The sequence below is a fragment of the Mustela erminea genome, chromosome 9 (genome assembly GCF_009829155.1).
Source record: "Mustela erminea isolate mMusErm1 chromosome 9, mMusErm1.Pri, whole genome shotgun sequence".
Classification (NCBI taxonomy): Eukaryota; Metazoa; Chordata; class Mammalia; order Carnivora; family Mustelidae; genus Mustela; species Mustela erminea.
Genome location: NC_045622.1, coordinates 111,882,437 through 111,903,383, shown reverse-complemented (window position 1 = coordinate 111,903,383; position 20,947 = coordinate 111,882,437). Strand labels below are relative to the sequence as shown.

The 20,947-nt window shown below is 64.0% G+C and overlaps 2 protein-coding genes across 6 annotated transcripts in view; both read right to left on the bottom strand.

The window, feature by feature from the left end:
- Positions 1-251: 251 nt before the first annotated feature.
- Positions 252-1,285, bottom strand: PHLDA2 (pleckstrin homology like domain family A member 2). The gene is made up of 2 exons (XM_032358874.1): positions 810-1,285; positions 252-576 (listed from the first exon to the last, which is right to left on the bottom strand). Exon 1 carries the CDS (start codon positions 1,214-1,216, stop codon positions 821-823), a length of 396 nt encoding a protein of 131 aa, XP_032214765.1. The 5' UTR covers positions 1,217-1,285; the 3' UTR covers positions 252-576; positions 810-820.
- Positions 1,286-11,156: 9,871 nt separating this feature from the next.
- NAP1L4 (nucleosome assembly protein 1 like 4) overlaps positions 11,157-20,947 on the bottom strand; it is a 43,020-nt gene continuing 33,229 nt past the window's right edge. For 4 of the 5 annotated variants that reach the window (XM_032358141.1, XM_032358145.1, XM_032358143.1 and 1 more), the window contains 5 exons: positions 20,635-20,657; positions 20,260-20,379; positions 17,678-17,707; positions 17,187-17,243; positions 11,157-12,324 (listed from right to left, as the gene is read on the bottom strand). In XM_032358141.1, the coding sequence (XP_032214032.1) occupies positions 12,286-12,324; positions 17,187-17,243; positions 17,678-17,707; positions 20,260-20,379; positions 20,635-20,657 (269 nt within the window). In that variant the 3' untranslated portion in view covers positions 11,157-12,285. Of the gene's footprint in view, positions 12,325-15,500; positions 15,535-17,186; positions 17,244-17,677; positions 17,708-20,259; positions 20,380-20,634; positions 20,658-20,947 lie in introns of all 5 variants that reach the window. The other variant, XM_032358142.1, reaches the window with a different exon arrangement.

Below are 20,947 nucleotides of genomic sequence, written 5' to 3'. Positions count from 1 at the left end.
CTCCTGTCCTCCCGAGGCACACCCAGGAGCAGAAGTCAGCTGGGGCCAAACCTCGGGGCACTTCCCAGCCTCGGGAGAGGCTGCTTGGCAAGGAGGGCGTGAACAGGGCCGCGCAGATGACACTGCGCTCGTTCAGAGAGCTCTCCCGGGGCCCTTCCGACGCCAGGGTGGTGGCTCTCCCCACCCCCACCCGACGCCCACGGGCAGGGCCTCCAACCCGCCGCAGGAAGCTCACCGCACCACGCCTGGGCTGGTAGAAAAGGGAACAGATCAGTTTATTTGGAATGAACACATTGATGCAAAACGAACTATTACGACAGATGGTTCCATGATAACCACCCAATAAATACATAGATAGTCTGATAATTTAAGGCGCCCGCTCAGCGGGCCGAGGCTCTGTGGCTCTGCATGGGAAGATCCTTCCGTGTGGGTCAGGGACACGGCTCCCGGCCTTTGTCCTCACTGTGGTCAGCGGGCGGGCGGCCCGCCCGGGTCCCCCGCAGTCCGGGGCGGCCCCCTGGGTTTCCTGCCGGCGGCGCGGCCCCGCGTCGACCCGACTCGTCCAGTGCGCGGCTCCTGGAGGGGGTTGGGGGGGAGAGCAGGCGGTTAGGGCGCGCGGCGGGCGGCCGGGGTCCGGCCGGCGGAGGGTCCCCCCGGGGACCCCGCGCGCGGACACGCGGCCGCGGTGCCCCGCGCGCCGGCCTCCCGCGACGGTCCCCCGCGCGCCGGCCTCCCGCGACGGTCCCCCGCGCGCCGGCCTCCCGCGACGGTCCCCCGCGCGACGGCCTCCCGCGACGGCCGGCACTCACCGCGGCGGCGCTCAGGGCGCGCGGGCCGGCCGGGACTCGGGGGGCGCGGCGGGCGCGGCGCGCTCCTGGCGGCTGCGGAAGTCCTGCAGGGCGCGGCGGTTCTGGAAGTCGATGAGCGCCAGCGTGATGGCCGCGTTCCAGCAGCTCTCGCCCGCGCAGCGGAAGTCGATCTCCTTGCGGTCGGTGGTGACGATGGTGAAGTAGACGTACTTGCCGGTGCGCTCCACGCAGTCCACCTTGAGGATGGAGTGGAAGCGCAGCTCCTTGGGGCGCGCGCCGGGCCCGGCGGGGAACAGGCGCAGGCGGTCGGGCGTGAGCACCCCGCGCTTCTTCTTCCACAGCTGGAACAGGCTGTCGCTGCGCTTCTCCAGCTCGCCCTCGCGCAGCACCTCGCCCGGCGTCCTCATGGCGGCGGTGACGGCGGCAGAGGCGCGGGCGGTGCGGACGGTGCGCTCCGGGGCTCCCGGCGCCGCCTTTATAGGGCCCCGCCTGGGCCCGGCCCCGCCCCCGCGCCGAGGCCCCGCCCCTCTCCCCGCCCCCTGCCCCCGAGACCGCGCCCCCGCCGTCCGCGGCCGCGGGAGGCCGCGCGCTCGGCTCCTGTTCCTCCGACGCCCCGGCCCCGGCCTCGTGGGGTGACTCGCGGTCCCACCCCGCCCCGGACGCCGGCCCCGCGGAGGAATGCGCTGCGGCCGGCCCTGCCCGCGGTGACTCACCGCCGGGGAGCCCCGGGAACCGCCGGGGGACGGGGCCGGCCCAGGGCGGGAAGTCCGCGGGGCCCGGACCCCCACCCTCCTCCAGGCGCCCGGGCAGCTAGTCCTCGCGCGCCCGGAGAGCCCTTCCCCGGGAGACCCTCCGAGGGCCCTGCGCCGCCGGCCTGCTCTCCCACCTCCACCCGCGCGGGCCGCCCCTGGCCGGACCTTCCGTCTTCCCCACCCCGGGGCCAGGCGGACGCGGAGAGCGGGTGCTGTGAGCCTGCTTTCTCCTCCGTGAAGTGGGGACAGTAACACTTCTGTTCGATGAGGGACGCGGGGACAGTGCCCCGTGGACGTGAGCGAGCCTCCTCCCTCCCCGGGGTCCTGTCCTTCCCGCGCCCGCCTGCCGGCTGGCCCCCGCCTGCACCCCCCAGGGGGGAGGGGGCCTCCGAAAGACCCTGTGGGTGCCGAACACTCTCTGCCGGTGCTGGAGGCTCAGCCTGGGGCGGGCGGTGGGGGCGGCTGAGTCATGCTTCCCAGTAGGAAGGGGGGGCGGGCTTTTCCTTTACTGTCTCCCTTTTATAGGAGCAGGAGGGACGGCTGGCCCCGCCCGGTTCCCAGGGGTGGGGGTGGAGTCCCGGAGAGGGTCCCGGCGGCCAGGGCCTCTTCAAGACACCCACTTTCCAACACCCCCACCTAGCTGTGACCCTGGGAAAGGACTGCACACCGAACAGGAAGGGCCCGGGTGCCCTGGCGGGCTGGGACAAGGTTACAGCGCAGGTGCAGGTGCGGAGGAAAACCCAGGCCCCTGCTTCAAAAAGTTCTCGCGCTGGTGACGGCAGAGCGCAGGAGGAGTCAGTGCGGGTTCAGGAAGCCCGCCCTGCGGCTGACCTGACCCTCCCCCAGCCACCCCGTCCCGTGCCTGGGAAGTCCCCTAACCTCGCAGAGGGCAGTCCAGAACCCCGGCCCTTCAGGGTCACCGGCTCGGACCAGGGGCTTGGGGCTAGGAACCCGAGGATGGGAGTCCTGCCTGCCCTCAGGAAGGGGACCCTGGGGGCCTGGGGCCACGAGGACATCTTGAAGGAGTCCTAGGGGAGGGGGCGGTGCCTGCGGAGCTGCCCAGGGGGCGCCCAGGGGTGCTCTTCTCAGCCCCATTTCACAGAGAAGTGAGGCCTTAGGGAGGAGGGGCCCTGGTGGGAGGGGTGAGGCCGGGCGAAGAAGAGGTGGGGGGCTTGAGGTGCTAGAGGAACAGACTGAGTGGGAGGAAGGGGCTGTGGGGGCCCCCCAAACCAGGGGGTGCCCAGTGAGGCCAGGAGAGGCCTTATCTCCTTGCCTCCCACTGGCCAGGCCTCTCCGGGGAGCGTTGGCCGGCCAGCGACCTGGGGGGTGCTCTGACAGGGAGCGGGGAGGAACCTTGGCCTCCAACCTGGGAGGGAGACCCTGGGGCAGGGCAGCCTGGGTGGGGTTCCCAGACGGTTGGAGGTCGGGAGCTGGGCCCACCCAGGCAGCTTCACTAGCAACGGCTCCTGCCCTGGGCCAGCAGCGGCCCCGTGGGCCACCTGCCGCCGGCTCCTGCTCCCAGCTAAGAAGCGTGGAGCCAGGAGAGGGCCCCGTGCCCGCCCCCGAGTAGGCCCATCGGGAGGACCCTCTGGGGCAGGGAATTGGGAGGGATGAGGACGCAAAGCACTGCCCTTGTAACCCCAACGGAGGACCTTTGGGGGGAGCTCCCTCCCTGAGCCATTTGGTGGCCGGGAGCCCAGAGGACCCAGCAGGGAGACGGCTTCCCGCCGGGCAGTGGGGGCCCTGCTGCGAATTCGGCCTGCACCCCGCGGGGACCTGCAGCCCACCAGGCTTCTTGGCCACATGGGTGCTGGACGGCCAGCCACCCGCCAGAGAGACAGGGGCTTCGTTCGCGTTCTTTGCCCTTGTTGGTCCCCCAACAAGGTGGGGGCTGCTAGGGTCACTTTTTCAGATTTGCAGGGAACGGAGGGTGGGGTCTCAGAGAAGTCAGGGCCTCAGCCGAGGGTCCCGCTGCCAGCCTGTGCACCCCAAGGCCCCGGGGCAGGAAGTAGCCCCACCCAAATGAACAGGGAGGGACCTTGCCGGGCTTTGCCTCCCATTGGTGGCGTCAGGCAGTGTAGGTCAGAGCCAAGTTTACTAATATTTATCCAAGGGTCGCATCCGGGATTCACGCACAGCCTGTCTGGGGGGACACCCGCTCCTGCTGCCAGGCAGACAGGCTAGTCCCCAAACATCCGGCCAGGGGCCCTTGCGGTCCCGTCCGGCTGGGGGAGGACGTCAGACGGCCCAGACAGAATGATGGCACCTCTCTGAAACGCCCCTCGTGAGCTCATCCATGCGGCCGTGAGGCCGAGCCCCGGAGGCTCTCGCCCAACCAGCCTGGGAAGAGCGGCCTGGGAGGAAGGCGTGCGTCACGGCAGCCCAGGGCAGCCCAGGCGCCCCGGGCTCCATACCGCCCTCTTCCTGTGGGAGGCGGTGCTCAGAACAGCCCCGGGGGGGGGGGGGCTCCCTGCTTCCCGTGCCTGGGAGACCCTCTCCCCCGGCCCCCTCCAGGAAGTCCCCTCAGATGGTCAGAGCATACCCTAAGGCCTACTCCCACCAACTATGCACTGCTGGGAACTGGGGTCCTGGTGGTGGCTCCAGTGTGAACCCCGGGAGGGTGGGGGAAGTCCACGCACCTGGGAGGTGGCCTGATGCCACCTGACCCGAGGCTGACATGGCCCATTGGCCACCGCTGCCTGCCACCGGGCCCGCCCTTGATCTCTCTCCTCCCATCAGGAACCTGGGAAAAGGGAGAGGCCGGAGGGCGGGAGGCGGGTGTCACCCCGACTTTCACGGTCAGCCTGGTTTCCTGTGTCCCTGTCCCCCTCTCTGGTTCTCGGGGCCCTCGGCGGGAGTCTGACAGGTGGGCCTCCGCGCGAGACGCTCATCAGTGAATCACGGCCCCTCCCCTGCCCAGAGCACCTTCCTCCTCCTCGGCCCCCGCAAGCGCCCATCCATGCCGCACTACCTCGATCAGCTCCTGGGATGCAGGGCCAGGGTCGCACACTGTGGGGCCCCCAGAGCCCAGCCCAGGTGCTCAGGGAAGTTTCTGGGAAACGTGGACCTAAAAAGCATCGACCTCCTTGTCCCAGAAATGGGACTATTCAGAGCAACGGAAGTCAGTGGGGGCTCTGCATGCTTGTCAGAGCTCTCAGGGAGGGGTCGGGGCTGGGGGGCCGGGGCCAGGGTGGGGAGAGGAGCAGGAGCCGGCAGGCACGCCCACACTTCGGGCAGACTGCCCAGGGCCTGGGTCACGGGGACACAGGACCTTTCTGGAAGCCTGAATCAAACGAGGATGCACGAAATACAGGGAGAGCAGAGACGGACAAGCTGAGGCCGCCGCCTTCTGGACGGTGTCAGCCCTTGCAGGCCCCCCGGCGGCGTCATCACAGGACAGAAGGGACGTCTGCGCCTGTCCACCCCGCCCCCGAAAGGTGGGCTGCGTACTATTACTTACCCAAGGGTCCCACGTGGGATTCACACGGCTGCCTGAGGGACTCTCACTCCTGCCCCCAGGCAAGTAGATTGGTCCCCAAATGGGAAGCAACCCACGTCCGTCAACAAATGAATGGAGTCACAGGACATGGTCCGTCCACACACCAGACTGTCCCTCAGGCTGAACACGGAGGGACACGCTGACACCGGCCACAGCTAGATGGACCTGGGACGTGATGCAGAGTCCAAAAGGCCAGACACAGAAGGGCAAATACTGCAGGATCCCACCCAGATGGGGTCCCTGGAGTCTCCAGATTCACAGGCACAGAGAGTGGACGGTGGGTGCCAGGGCCAGGGGAGGGATGGGGGTCGCTGTCTCAGGGGGATGGAGAGTGGACGGTGGGCTCTGGGGCTGGGGGTCGGGGTCTCGGGGATGGAAAGTGGACGGTGGGCACCGGGGCCGGGATGGTGGTCGGGGTCTCGGGGGACAGAGGGTGGACGGTGGCGCCGGGGCCGGGATGGTGGTCGGGGTCTCGGGGGACAGAGGGTGGACGGTGGCGCCGGGGCCGGGATGGTGGTCGGGGTCTCGGGGGACAGAGGGTGGACGGTGGCGCCGGGGCCGGGATGGTGGTCGGGGTCTCGGGGGACAGAGGGTGGACGGTGGGCGCTGGGGCCGGGGGAGGGATGGGGTCGGTGTCTCACAGGCAGTTTCCCTCTGGGAAGATGGGAAGGCTCTGCACAGGGGCGGTGGGGACGGCCGCACAACAGTGTGAATGTGCTCCGTGCCCAAGCCGCGCACTCAGAGGCCGGGAAGACGGAACATTTCTGTGTATTTTGCCAGTTAAAGAGATGTATTTACACGTGAACACGCACGCGTGCCCTGGCGGGACCCTGCCGTGTTCCCTAACAGGGAGACGCGGCCCCGTGCTGTTCTCTCCGACCGCTGTCCCGGGCAGTCCTCTGCGGTGTCCCCCTCCGTGTTCGGGGGGCGCAGTTAGGCGATTCTCAGAAGCGACAAGTGAGGCCGCGTGAACGATCCTGGGCCGCGCACACGCGCACACGCGGTCACGGGACAGACTGCTGGGTGAACCGCGACAGCTCGGAGACTGCCCGCCGGCCGGCTCTCACCCCCACCCGAACGTGCCGGGCAGCCGGCATTCGTGCAACTTTTCTCCAACCCTGTGGGCAAACCTGGGGTGTCCTGTCCATGGAACCAGTGGATGGGACATCACGGGGTCAGTCACTACATGATGTGATGGAAGATGTGACTGAGGACCATGAGAGGCCACCCCCGATTATCTGGGTGGGCCCTGAATGCGGTCCGTGTCCTTCCGAGAGAGGGAGGAGGGGCCACAGCCCCGGGACACCAGGGCCCCAGCAGCAGCAGGAGGAGCAGGAAGGACCCTCCCCCAGCGCCGCAGGACCCCCGGATTTCCGCTTCTGGTCTCAGAGCCCTGCTTTGTTCCGCCGACTCTAGCACAGGCCCCAGCCCCGCGACGGGCTGCTGGCCTCGGCCGGTCACGACGTCTGCTGGCAGAGGCGGCCCAGCAGAGAGGCGGCATGAGCCGGCTCTGGCTGAGGAGGTCGAGGCTTTCCGGAGACCACCGGGGCCTTCCGCGCTGGGTTTGCGAGGATGTGCAGGAGTTCTCCGCAGCACCGGGCCTTCCCCAGGCGAGGACCAGGGAGAGTTCAGCGTGCTCTGCGCAGCTCTGAAGTCAGAAACGCTGCCCGGTGCAGGTGGACGAGGGGGCTGAGCGGTCGAGGACCCGTGGGAGATGGAGGTGCCCCTCTTCTGGGAGGGGGCTCCTCACCGCTTCCTCTGCACCAGCAGCCTGTGGGCACCGATGTCTCAAGGCTCTCTGCATGTGGCCCTGCTGTCACCAGGTCCCACCCCAGCTCCCCACGCCCGAGTGCCTGAGTGCTGGGTGTCCTGGCCCAGGCTCTTCAGGGTTCCCGGCAACCACTTCCAACAGCGCCGCCGCCCTGACGGCGCCCCCTCCGGGACCCTCCATCCTCCCACCCCCGCTGCCGCCCCCGACTCTGAGCGCCTCACCTGGACGCCGGCGACTACCTCCGTGAGCGTCCTGGGCTACGCGGGCAGCGCCGCACATCGCATGGCCGGGAACGCCACACCGTCACTCCCCTCCCAGATCTGGAGGCCAGAAGCCCAGCGGGGAACCCCAGCCCCACACTTCCTGGAGCTGCTGCAGGTCCCCCGTCCTCCTCCCAGGGCTGTGCAGGGGGCGGGGGGGGGCACCTCCCAGCCCCTCCTCTGCTCAGCTCTCCCCTCTCCAGGACGGGCGCTCTCCTGGGAACTTCCAGCCCCTGCCAGAAACGCGGGCAGGTAGGGACCCAAGGGCCTCCCTGCTGGCCTGCGTCCCAGAGGCCTTCCCGTCCCCAAGCACCCCCCCGCCCCGCCCCGCCCCGCCCTGCTCCACACTGGCAGGCGATGCAGAGGACCCGCGTGGGCGGCTCTGCCTGGACCAAGGCTTTGGGAAGGGAGGCAGCTGTAGCCATGTGCCTTGGGCTTTCTCTCTGAAGCCTCCGGCCTGTGCCCAGGAGGGAGGGTTCTCCCCATGTTCCAGAAGCAGAAGCTGAGATCTAGGGAGCTTCACTGACATTCCTGGGCTTCGGGAAGTCTCCGGCCCGTGCTGGGGGGGCACCTCATGTCTCCAGGGCCTACAGAAGCCCAGCCGGGCCAGGCAAGCCTGCTGGGCTGTCAGGGAAAGGAACATCCGGCCGCCACCCTCCCTGAGCTGAGTCATCTGGGCCCCGCGAATGGCACCATGGTGACATCCTGGGGGTGGACAGGGGCTCCGCCCTGGTGCACCAAGGTGACTTGGCCTCAAGGAGGTGTCTAGGCCTCACCCACCTTGGAATGTAGGCTTCACCCACCACTGTGGCCTCTGATGGTGAGGGGGTCCCTGGCCAACGAGGAGGATCACACCAAGTTCAGAAGGATGGAAAGCTCAGCCGGGGTCAGCTGAGGAGGGTCCGGGAGCCCCTGGCACTGGGGGTACCGCCTGCCAGCATCTCCTGGTGGGTGGAAGGCCTGGTAACTGAGTCTGGGGTCCCTGGGGCTCCCCCACCGGCAGGCTGTGCTCGCCGGCTGGAGCAGGGGAGTGTGCCTGCCTGTACAGAAAGGCGGCCAGTTCCTCTGCTTCAAAGAGCGTCAAGGCAGGGGCCAAAGCTCAGCAGCGGCTGAGGGCAAGGCTGGCTGGCACAGAGCCGAGGGTGGCCCCCGCTGGGCACAGTGCTCTCGGGCGGAACCCTTCCTGGGCTGTGCAGCAAAGGGTCAGGTCAGAGGACACGTCTCCCACTGCTGCCCTAGGCACCCCCCGCAGTGACCCTGTGTTGTTCCCCATCACCCACTGGGCACGCGGGGGCACGGAGACAGGGAAGACCCCTGAGCAGAGAGTGGGCCAGAGACCGGCAGATTGACCGAGACAGGCCAGCTGACGTCTGGGCTTCACCTCCCCGGGCCCAGGCGCTCTCTGGGAGCACAAGCCACAGGGCTGACTTGGGCTAGCACTCAAGGGGGAGTGGGACTGCTGGCCACTGCAGGGCGTGGGCAACCTCTGCCACTCACCTGGCCCTGGGTGGCCACGATTCCTAACTTACCCAAAGGAAAACCAGAATTTTAAGTGGATTGACCCCAACTCCGGGGCACTGCTGAGAAAGTAGCTTCACTGAGGCAGAGTTTACGCATGTACAACCAGACACTCCCAAGTGAAGCAGTCCCCAGAGTCCCTGTCTCCTCGGGGGTGTCCCGGTCACCCTGCCACCGCGGCCCCGGCCATCCCACAGCCTTCAGAAGCCAGAACAATGCGTCGTCTGTAGGCCCTTCTTTGTATCTGGCTTCCCCCAGCCAAGGCTGGGACCCTTCCACTCGGCGGGTGCCGAGCCGCCCGCAGATTTAAGGGTGCAGAGGCGGGCGAACCAGGAAGGACAGACCTGGCAGCTGGGCCCAGTCTCATGTAGGACAAGTTAGTTTAAGGAGGGAGTAGAGAAGGAAGGAGGGTGCAGGCCGCAGAGCCCATGGGGTGGAAAGGTAGCCCTGGACGGTCACTGGAACCCTCTGAAAAGCATTGTGGTGGCCCAGCCCAGAAGGGGGACGCACAGGTGGCTCCAGGCAATTCAGGGGGTCATGACCCATGCAGAGCCAGCAATCGCCCAGAACAGCCGCTGCAAGTGCCCCCTTCCCCACTGGCTCCTGGCGGCTCGGGGCCTCTCTGGCGCAAGCAGCAGGGCCTGAACGACCCCACAGAGCCTCCGGCGGTCTCCCTGGGCTGCCAGCAGAGGCCCGGATGGCGGACGGATGCCAGGCTCCCCGGCCAGCGGACAGCTCTGCGGACAGGCCAGGAGGCAGTGCCACAAGGGATGGTGGGGGAAGACACAGCTTCTCAGGCTTCGAGCTGGAGTCTTGCTGTCCAGATACGCCAGGCTGAGGCCCTGCAGGCCGCAGGGACCAAGCTCCATGATGGAAGCCACATGGGGGTGCTGGTGACACACGCACACTCTTGTCCTCCCCCAGAGAAACAAGACCCAGGGCCTCCAGAGACGGCCACCATCCAGAACCCCCTCCCGCACCGTGCAGGTCGCCGCCGAGAGCCAGCAAGCCCAGTCACTACTCCCTCGGAGCCCAGGTGGCAGGCTGCTCTCGCCAGGCTCTAAAGGGAGCCGCTGCAGATGCGAGCCCACACGGGGCTGCCCGTCGGCAGCTCCTCAGGACCACACTCTCAGGCACAGCCCACGTCTGCCACGGGCCGGCGGCACGGACTCGGCCAGTCTCCGAGGAAGGGCACGGGCTCCCCCCAGCCCTGCCATCCCACGCCATGGCAGCACATGACGGCCAGGCGCCCTGCATATGCACGTGGCTTGGACTCCCGGCCCAGGCAATGTGTGTCGACTCCCAGTGAATCCCTAGGAGCTGCGGGCAGAGGGGGCCCAACAGAGCCCGGCCCCTGGGGCCCCCAGCACCCTGCCAGCCCGTGCTGTGTCGATCTGAGGGGGCTTGTCCCACAAGCCCCGCGGCTCTTCGGTGAGGCCCGGCAGCCTTCAGGCCGAGCAGTGCTGCTGCTGCCGTGAAGGCGCCTCTATCACCCACCGCAGAGGCTCAGGAGCCAGCGGGAGAGGATTCCCCCGGAAAGGTCACGCTCAGAGTGAGCCGTGGGCCAGCAGGACAGGTGCTCCCCGCTGAAGCCGTCCCTGCCAACGTGCCGCCATCCCCCGAGCACAGCACTGTGTGTCGCCCCTGCTTGCACCCTGGATGCTCCAGGGCAACAGGACACGTGGAGAACTTGGGGAGCCCTGGCCAGGCAGGGTCCATAGGGATGAGAAGCTGCCCTGGAGGTCCGGGGGCCCACCCTCAAGAGGTGCTCCCTGCGCTCACGTGTCCTCTCCGCCGACCGCCCTCGGGGGATGGGGTTCTCATCCTGTGTCAGCTGGAACAAAGCACCTCCGGCACCCGCAGGCTGCTTGGGTAGGGCGTGGGGGGCCGGGGACTTCAAGAACCGAGAACGTCCTGGTTCTCGCTGTCTGGGGCACGCTGGAAGCCCGGCTGTTCCAAACCCTTGGGCAGCACTTCCCGCTCCTTCATGTGGGCACTCCCAGGGACAAGCCAGGCCCCCAGACAGGCTCAGGGTGAGCTGGGCATGGGCAGCGGGCCCGCGGGAGGCGTGGCTGCGTGCTCACCCTCTCTGGGCAGCTGCACTCCCCCGGGCACGCGCTGAGCAAGGGCTCGTGTGACACCCGTCTCTGGGGGGAGCGCTCCCTCTCAGGAAGGAATGGAGGTTCCACTGGAAAAGTACCAGTGAGAAGACAGACAGAAGTGGGCTTTATGCAGGAACTTTCCTTCCTGGAACCTTCTGGACCTGAAAGGTACAGCCCCACAAACTCTCAAGAAACGGTGTACTCCTGGGGGGGACCCCAAGTCCATCCAGACTGTGAAGTGGGTCTGCAGACCTAAGGGGCGAACTAAACGTAGTCATCTCCGGAGAACTGGCAGACGTGGAAGAGCAGAGGCCTCCAGTCCGGGTCTGCCCATCTGCAGGGCTCAGGAGGCCGCACAGCCACGGTCGGGAGCTGCCGGGAGTGGGCAGGGGCCAGCGCCCCCCACCCCCGCTCCTCCCACAGAGAGACTGCGCACAGAGCTGGCTCCACGTTTCACAACTTTAATAGAATATTCTAACTATTCTGTACAAACTGAAAACACCGTATTCAGTTACAAATGTTATTAGAAGTAAGGCCGAGCACTCCACAGACCTGGCCAGTGTGGACACACGTCCCCGGCTGCCAGAGACCATGGTCGCACACTCAGAAACCCCACACGCCAGCCAAGAACAGGTCGCTCTGAACCCAGGGCTTTTAGAACAAGATGAGCACGGGGCCAAGAATTGGGGGTTGTGCGAAAGCAAGACTTGACATGGACACACTAGAAGGACAGCAGCACGCCCCAGCCCCGGCCCCTCACCTGCGCCCGCAGGCCCGCCACCCCCCAGAGCCAGGCGGTCTGTATGTCATGAAAACGAGCGCCCGCCCTCAGCCGCAGGCAGTACAGAGCGAGGTTCCTTCTCCACAGGCCTTGCTCCCCGGGGAGCCACCACCACCCCCGGCAGGCGAGTCGCCAGGTCACCCGTCACACACATGGTTTCTGAGAGTGTAAGGACAAGTGGCAGCAAGCGTCCCAAGCCCTCACCAGCAGGAGAGAATAAATAAATATGAGGATGAGCCACAAACACTCGAGCCTCAGGGCTGGGGCGCACCGCCACCCCTGCCGCACCCCGAGGGACACAGAACCAGAGACGGAGTGTTCTACGGAGAACAGGACCCTATGCAGCTCTTCTGAGCCCGCTAGAGCACAGGAGACCGAGAGGTGGGAGACAGAGCACGCAGCTTTCTTCGAGGGAAGAAGAATCCAGTCCGACCGCGGAGGGGCGGGACTGGTTCTGGAGGCCCCGGAACCACCCCCCACACACGTCTGCTCTTGGCATCGCCCCACCTTCTGCCACCCCTTTCCCCCGGGGGTCTCTGGGGCCCTCCCGGAGGCAGGGCCTGGGAAAGTCCACTGGGCTGCACCCAAGGCCGTAGAGGGTGCTGGAATCAAACCTCCTATTTCTGAAATGCATTTAAGTTGCCGCTGTACAGGTTAAGCAAAATAATAAGGATAAAGGGAAAGTTAAAGTCAAAATCATGCACTTGAAAACAAGTTAGAAGAAAGCACTGCCAATACGGTGGTGGGGCCGCCGCGCCAAGTCCCGCCGCTGCCGCCGGGGGGGCCTCGCTCCTCACTGCTGTTTGCACTCCGAGGGCTGGCTGGGCTCCTTCTGTCAACGAGAGAAGACAGGACTTGTAGGAAACTGGTGTCATCAACCCGTTACCGCCAACCGACAGTGCAAGCCAAGACTCGATTTAGTACCTTCGTTCTAACTGAACAAACGGTTACCGCAGACGTGCTTCTACGGCAGTAACCGAACATCAGCCAACTTCCCAGGAACTGTCTCACCGGGGCTGCCTTTCTTGTTGGGAGACAAGCCCGGAGTGTAAGTCATGGCCCAGGCACCAGGAAGGAAAAGCGCCTCAGGGTCAGGGACACTCATCTGTGCAAGGGGAGCCACACTCCAAAGTGACATGGCAGGCTCGGCGTCTCAGGCAAGCCCCCCGACCCTGCCCACGTGACACACCAGCCGGCTCCCCTTTCTGTCCCTGCCACCTGAAGGCAGGCTCAGCACCTGAAAGGGGAAGGTGCCACTGTGCGGCGGGCCGAGGCGGCCGGGTAGCTCCACCGGCCCAGGCAGCAGCCCACAGCCAGGAGGCCACGCCAACAGCCACGCCAACAGCCCCGCCCACGGCCTCGGTCCCCCCAGGCCCCTCCCCAAGTGGGAATCCTATCCTTCCAGAAAGGCAGCAGGGAGAGACCAGGCCCCCTGCAGAGAAGCACGTCCCCGTCGGGAGAATCTAACACGCCTCTCAGCGTTCGGAGCACATCCGGCAGACCTACGCGTTCTGTGGGGAGGCCGACGTCGCAGCCTGAGACCCAGGCCCCCAGATCACCCGCCATTCCGGGCAATACACGTACTCATCAGTGGCCTCTAACTCTCGGCTGCCAAGATTACAAATTATTTTCATACAATCTGCCAAGCCTATGGAGCCTTAAAAAAACCACCACCACCCCACAAACAGGGAGATAATGAATCTTCTATGGCTTAACTGGGATTCCGTTCTTTGAGAAACTACACTTGATATGAAAAAGATCACGTGCTGAGGATGCAGAAAGCAAGCCATGATCTCAGACCGGAGTCTAAGAAAGTCTCATGGAAAAAACACAGGGATGCCGCCGGGATGCCCCAGGTCTCTGCCCAGCAACGGGCCACCCTAGGAGGAGTGTCCTGGCCTGGGCGTCACATGCGCATCTGAAATTCTGCTAAAAAACGAACCCAGGCCCCCAAACGAAACACATCTGACCAGAAATCCAGGTGGGAAAAGATCAGAATCAGACTGTGGATCTGGAGGCAGCCCCGGCGGCCAGGAGTGGCCGGGGAAGCGGGAGGCGCACCCAGCTCCACGTGGCCGTAGCGCAAGGTGTGGGGGAGGGCAGGCAGCTTTTTAAGGGTGAAGGGAGACGCGCATGTTTCCACATTGTGTCTGCAGGAAGGAAGTGGCTTAGAGAAGACGGAGCTAAGGAAGTGGCCCTGCAGGGTGATGTGGTAGGAACGGGGCAGGGGCACAGCCCGGGAAGGACTCCTCCTGCTCTGCCCTTCTGTGGACAGACGAGGGGGACACACGCAGCGTTTTGCGACAGCAGGCTTGACACAATTTACAGTACGCTGTGAGTCATTTCAGACGCTTACTGTTAAGCAGGAAAACGTATTATCCTTTTGTTTAAAACACATTCAGTAGCTTGGGGGATAAAGCCTGCTGGAGGTAGCGGGCCTCGTGGACGCTCCCCTGGCTGGCAGGCAGGCGGCCCCACCTCTGGGGACAGCATCCACATGGACACACGTCCTAGGTTGTAAAGTCAACAGAGAATCCCAAAGCTTCTGACGTGAATTTTATCAACGAGACACCGCTGGGTTTCAGCCTGTGACACAGGCCAAGACAGGACTCCAACTAAACCCTGCATCCTCGGTCTCAGGCCACAAAGTCCGATGGCAGCCTGGTCATCCGATGCCCCGATTATCACAGGAGAGGAGTCCGGTGTTTCCAAGGCACAAACTAACAGCCCAAATCCTGCACGTCAGGGAGCCATTTCAAAGCCATGTTGTAACAGAAGGGGGGCGGGAATAAGCCACCGTGCACACGGCTGGCCCCTACAGCTTCCCAGGGGCCCAGAGCCGGGGCCCAAGAGCCTGCTGGACAGCAGAGGGCAGGGCCCCCACAGCAGAGCGGCTGCCGGCCTGAGGCAGCCTGGTGGCTATGCCACAGGAGGGTCCCCCTGACCCAGAGACAGGCTGAACAGGTAAGGGACGCCTTCCCGTGACTGGTGGGGAGGAGCGGGTCTTGGGGGGGGACACTGTTCAGACGAGTGGGGTGACAGGAAACAAGGGCAATGGAACAAGCTGTCCTGTCCACGGCAGTGATCAGACCCGCGCCCTTCAACACACAGGACCCGGGCGTCCGATCACCTCCCCTGGCTACCACGTTGCCTTGCCAGGAGGTGAGAGTGCTTCTGCTCGGTTCTGAGCGTGAGCCCGCGGGAGCGGGACAGGGACAGGAAGGCCTCGCGGAGATTGTCAGAGGCCCGTGGTCTGCCTGTCAGCGCCGGCACGCCGCTGCGGCCCAGAGCTCACAGGCCCTGCTTCCCACACTGAGAGCGGCCCCTTCCCACACTGAGAGCGGCCCCTTGGCACCCGCCCTGGGCCCCCCGGCCATTCCCAGGGGCGACCATCACGGCACCCGCCTCCTGGAGCATCTTCGGATCACTGCCCCCGGCTCTGCCCCCGGGAGGACCGTGTCCCACAAGGGAGGGAACGGATGGCTGGAACAGAGACGCAACGGCCCACGCCACGAGGGCTGTTAACACCAGCACAGTCCAGGTTCAGGCGGCCCTCTGTGACCGACTGGTCTGCACCCCACCTGAATTTACGAAGTAGAAACAACGGACAGAAAGAGCCAGCAGCTGCTTCCCGCCGCATGGGGTGCAGCCAGTGCGAACATGGGCTTCCCGAGGCCTGGCGCTCACCTCCCGGGGCCCGCGCCCTGTGTTCTTCCTGGCAGACGGGCCCGCCCACAAAAGAAATGCCACACCAGTCACGCCTGGGACGTGGTCAGCAGCGAAGAGCAGCTCAGCAAGGAGCCGGAGGTGGTTTCCGACGGCCGGTTTCAGAAGCGCACGCAACGGCCGCCCGCGCGCTCCGCTCTTCCGAATGCACCGTGCTCAGCCCTGCGCGCGCCCAGTGTGCCCGGCCCGCAGGCTCCCCGCTAGTCACAAAGTCACAACACAGCACCGTTATCAAGCACAGATCAGAAGACTGGATTAGGAATGAATGGAATTCCACCTTACCTAAAAATGCATGAATAACAGACAAAAATTACACCTAAATGGGGAAAAAATTGAAAGGAAGTGTCAGCATAAAAGAAAACAAAATGCACAAAATCGTACAGGCGGGAAGCAGTGGCTCTCTCATGACACAAAGGGCTACAAGTCCTCGAGCCTGAGACGAGCAACCCCAACCCACCCGGTCTGCACATTTAACACCAAAATATCCTCCTCCCTCGTCTGCCCATGTGCAGACCAGCCCCCAAAGGACAAGCCCTGGGCCCTCCTGGCTGCGCAGGGCTCGCAGTCCCGGCGCCTCCCACCAGGGAACCTCCTCTCCCCCCCAACCGACAGCACACGTGGAGACCAGGGAGCACCAGTCCTGACACCCCCCATGGTACCAGAGGACTCGTGAGGAAAGGCGCTTCCAGAAAACAGACGTGGCAGGAGACAGCAAAGGACAAACAACAGAAGGGAGTGACGAGTGATGGAGTCATGGAGCCCCCACTGCAAACTGCCCTCTGTCTCTGCTTGAGAATCCGAACCGTGAGTGTGCACGGCAGCGCCCCAAAAGGCAGAAAGACAGGCAGACACGCAGGGGACAGCAGCCCTGCCCAGGAGCCCCGACCCCGAGCCAGGGCCCCCGCATCGGGGAGCCAAGCCCAGGGGCACCTGCACTCGACCCCTGGCCCCCGCCCCTGCTCGACAGGCTGGCTGGGCAGAGGCGAGCCCTCCCGGGAGCACTGTCCCAGCCGAGTATTCACGTGGTGGGTGTGAAAACGTCTGAAGCCCGCCGCCCACCCTTCCCTGGGAGCTGTGCTGTAGTGCATGCGTTCACGGCAACACTGGGTGTTCACGACAGAAACAAGACCCACACGCACTTAGAGCGCGGGGTCATGAGCCCGGCACTGCGGGCACGTTTCACTTCGGGCAAACACAGAGGACGGACAAACAAACAAACAGCGCCCAGGTCACCGGAGATCCGGGTCACCAACGGCAAGAAGGCGAGTGCTCGGACGGCCTGTGAGCGCGCAGCGAGCTTCCCACCGGCTTCCTGCTCGCCAGGGCGAGGACGGCGGCCGCACCCGGGCCTGCACTAAAGCAGCTCCGGGTTGAAGGGATGTGCCAAGTGGCAGTGCCGCCCTCCAGCTCATCCGCCAGCAGTGAGCATCCGGACCTCCAAGTGAGGTTACTGGGGCCACCCGCTCTCCTCAGTTTTGTGTCTTTTTTTTTTTTTTTTTCCTTTTTAAAGCTTCCCAGTAGACTTTCAAGGACTGGTATTTACACACAGCTTCTGATTATTCTCAGCCCAAGGGCAACTGTAAAACTATGTCTACAATTTTAGGACTCTATTCTTTAAAAAAAAAAAAAAAAAAAAACTTTCAAAATTTCCTTCTCTGCACCTTTTCCAAACATGAACACAAGAAACAGCTTATTCACGCGTCCCTCAGCCGGTCCCCCGAAAGGACGGCAGGTGCGGCAGACCAAGCTGCTCTCCCCAGCGAGCTCATGGCGAGAGGCCGACCTCGAGCTGGAAGAGCCCTCCCCGGGCGCTGTGCACTGAGCCCCACAGCCCGCACGAGGGGCCGCTCACCCCCGTTCCTCTGTGTTCTGTGATGACTAGAGCAGCACAGGCGCCCCCGGGGGGGATGCGGCCCCATGTCATAGCAGCACGCCATTCCCTGGGCTGGTGGCTCCCCACCAACTGACCTTGGGGTTAATGTCGGCGTCGTCCTCATCTTCTCCCTCCTCGTCACCTTCCAACTCCTGCGTAAGAGGGGGAGAGTAAGCGGAGCTCACAGGATCTAAACTCTCGCGGACCCGCGCGCCCCCCACAAAAGCAGCTGCCCAGGACCCAGCGGGAGGTCATCAATCCCTGCCCGTGAGCGATTAGGTCACCTCTGGGCAGGATGACTTCTGAACACCTTTTTGTTGGCAGCGATAACGGATACGCACACCGCGGAGAACGTGACTTGTGTGCTCACCCCACACGTCCTAATAAGCTAATCACGGGGCAACTGGACACAGGGACAGCAAGTGCCGTGTCCCCCACCGCGCCCAGCTTCCACAGGCTGGAGGCCCTGCGGCAGCTCCACACAAAGCGGGTGCGCCGGCTGCTTCCAAACCCCCGTCCGCTCTAGCAGAGGAAGCAGCCCCGCGAGGCCTGAGGGAGAGGACTCTCCGTGTTCGCCATGTCTTACCTCCTCTTCTCCTTCCTCACCCTCTTCAAACTGAAAAAGGAAAAAGGAAACACAATTTAGGTCTCGAAAGCATGAGGGCAGCCTGACCCAGGCACGGTCCCCGTCAAGCACCCCACACTGGTCAGGTCTGGGGGAAGCGGAAGCGCAGCCTGGCATCTGGACAGAGGGCAGCGCCCGCCTCAGGGGGCACGGTCTGCCGCGGGGCACCTCAGCCCCGACGCTGCGGGCCCACCCGTTCGCCGGCCCCACGGTGCTGACAGGACGCCGGTATCTGACAGGCACTCAGACAAGGCCGAGGGCCGGCACGGGTGCAGAAAGGAGACGGTCAGCGCGAGAAGGGACCGGACCACCCGGGGAACCGGCTGATCCAGGCAAACCAGGAACAGGATTTTACTACGCAAATCCATGAATTTTACTAGTATTTTTTAAACTCATACGAGGTTAAATATTTACATATTAGAAATATGAAAAAAGCCCCTCGGTGTTTAAGTGTATAGAAAAAAGGCTGAACACTACGCTTGACTGGTCTTGAGTTAAATGTCTTCTAGGTCAGACGCCCGCCCAAACTCCCCATATCAAACTCAGATCAAGACCAAAGACACAACAAAGCACACCTCAACACTATGTCCTGCACGACACAAGACACCTAAAAATTAAGTAGGCTTTTTCGTAAGAGCATTTCTTTTGTTGGAGCCCACACATATTCCCCAGTGACAGTTCACACGGACTTGTGAGGGCCTAGGGGCTGGCAGGGCCCAGGCTGCATGCCCTCCCGCACCAGCTGGGTCGTCAGGGGTCCAAGCACGCCCTGGTACCCTCACCAGCCTCTAAGAGGGAAAGACCGAGGTTTGAGGTCTTGTAGCCAATCACATCTTAGCTCAGCTTGGAACTAGCCTCAAACAGACTCAAGCACGGATTCTGAGGTTCTCAGATCATTTTGTTCTGGACCTGACGGGACCTGATGGGACCTGCAGCAAACACATCTCACACAGACATGGAGCAGGGGTAACAGAGTCGGGGTACGGAGCCCATAGAACACAGGGAAGACAAAGGCAGCGCTCCTGCATCCATCCCTCCGCACCGACGTCCAGTGTGTGTGCAAGGCTGCCAACAGATCGGAGCCCTGCAAACCCACCTTTATCCCAACGTGAGTCACTGTGCCAACAGGGGTTCTTCTAAGAGCCTGACGAGCCACCAAAATCACAACCTTCAAGCCCATGTTCATATGAGGACGCCACGGCACAGAGGCTCTACGGCCGTGAGTGCAGAAGCCAGGGCCCCGGTCTCAGCAGGCCCGCGTGGGGCGCCCCCCATAGCCACCCGCTCAGCAGCAGCCCCTGCACCAGAGGCACCGGCAGCGGACACGTGCGCGCACAGGACCGGCAGAGCCGTGCACCACCCACCAGGACCAGCCACACAGTCTGTATCTCACATAAAGAAAAACACTAAGCTGCGTCTGGTGCTTTAAGAACCGACGGGTGTGTGATCAACAAAGCGCGGAGACCGCCGGGCTAGAGATGGCTTTTCAGTGGGTGGTCACCAGACTCTGGGGGCTACGCTATGTAAAATGGAACATGTGGTTCCTCAGCTGCCAATGGACGCGTTCCACACCCTCGGCCTCCCGTGAGGCCCGTTCCACCACACCGGCAGAGCAGGCAGGCCACAGACAGCTCTAGCGTCTACAAAGTTCCACGGACTGTGCTGGTCTGCAGACTGCTGTGTCACCTTAAGCCCTAGCAATCACTCGAGCGCTTGGATGAGCCGACACCACACGGACTTGTGTGCCTGCGTGTTCTGCTACCCACAACCACCTCCCAGCCCAGGGACGGACGAACGGCCTTTCTGGAGTGAGCAAGTCTCAGACTACACAGCGCGCACTGGACAGCCCGCGCCCCCCGGCTGGGACTGCCGGCACGGAGAACGCGAGAAGCAGCCCTTCATGCCTCTGGCCCGAAGCTGCTCCGACCTGCCCGGCTCCTGCTGCCCACCTGAAGCCCCGACAGACCACTTAGAAAGAGAACCCAGAACCTTCCAGGAAACACGAGTTCTCAGAGCAAGGGAACCATTATCTGAAACATACTACTAGCGGCCCACTATAAAACCAAACTTGATTCCCACAAACCCAGACGACACAGAGAGCTGAGCCTCGATTAGGACGAAGAATGACCTCGGGTGACCGTCAGAGGACTGCTGGTGAGGCTGTGCTCCAGCAGGGGAGGGGGAGAGAGGGGCCTGCACAGCCCAGCTGCCCTTCCGTGCACCACGGGTTTCAAGTCTTTGGGGCCGGCACACCACAGGCTAGCGGAAGTCAGCTCCGTGGGTGACCTTTTCCTGTTGCCAGACCCCTGAAACGGAGATTCTCCCCATGTTTCCAAGTCACCCAAAGCTTACAGCCCTTCAGCAGGATAAGGTGAGCACTAGGACCTTCCAAGGGTGCTGTCCCTGGATGGGGGTGGCAATCTGTTCTCACAGCACCCAAGCCCGTGCTCGGCCCTCAGCCCCCGACACCAGGGGTCCCCAGGCTGCAGCTCAGGGCGCCCCACACCGCCGGAGGGAGGCCCCCGGAGCTCCCGTCCACATACGTTGTCGTCGTCCTCTATGGCCTCCCCCGTGAAGTAGAGCACAGCCCGCGGGACTATCCGCTCACGGAAGAAGTGTCCAATCTCAAAGTCAGAGGCTAATGTGAACTCCGAGTCTTCGTCCTGAGAAGGGAAAACCTCCACGTTAACGCGTGTGTACGGGCGAGCCCCACGCCCCCCACCCCGCACCGCACCCGTGGTCTGGGGGACCCAGCGCTGCTGGGGATGGCGGGGCGCCCCGGTCCCACCCTGCAGTGTTGCGAACACAGGGGACCCCGGGTCTCAGGGAGGAGAAAGGAGAGACTGAGAAGGAGGCAGCCCTGCTCTGGAGATAACGACTTTGGCAGCACAGAGATTGAAGGACGACACAAAGCTTACCAGGGACTCTCCGTCTCCAGACGCTAGGGGAAAAACACAAAACACACGCAGGTTACGCTGACAATCAAAGCTTCTGCAGGCACACGGGCGCAGCCACACGCGTAGTGAAGGTGGGACAGGGCGCACCCGTGCCTCCCGTGGCACCCTGACTGCCCCCCCTCGCCCACCCTGGCCTGCCCAGCTTGGGAACGCCAGCTGGGGGGAAGATTCTCCTAGTCCAGTGCCAACAGGTGGAAAGGCCCATCAAGAGCCCCCAACTGTGGCCGCCCCGTGCATTTACACCTTAAGGAACGTGCATGCAATCCTGTAGGAC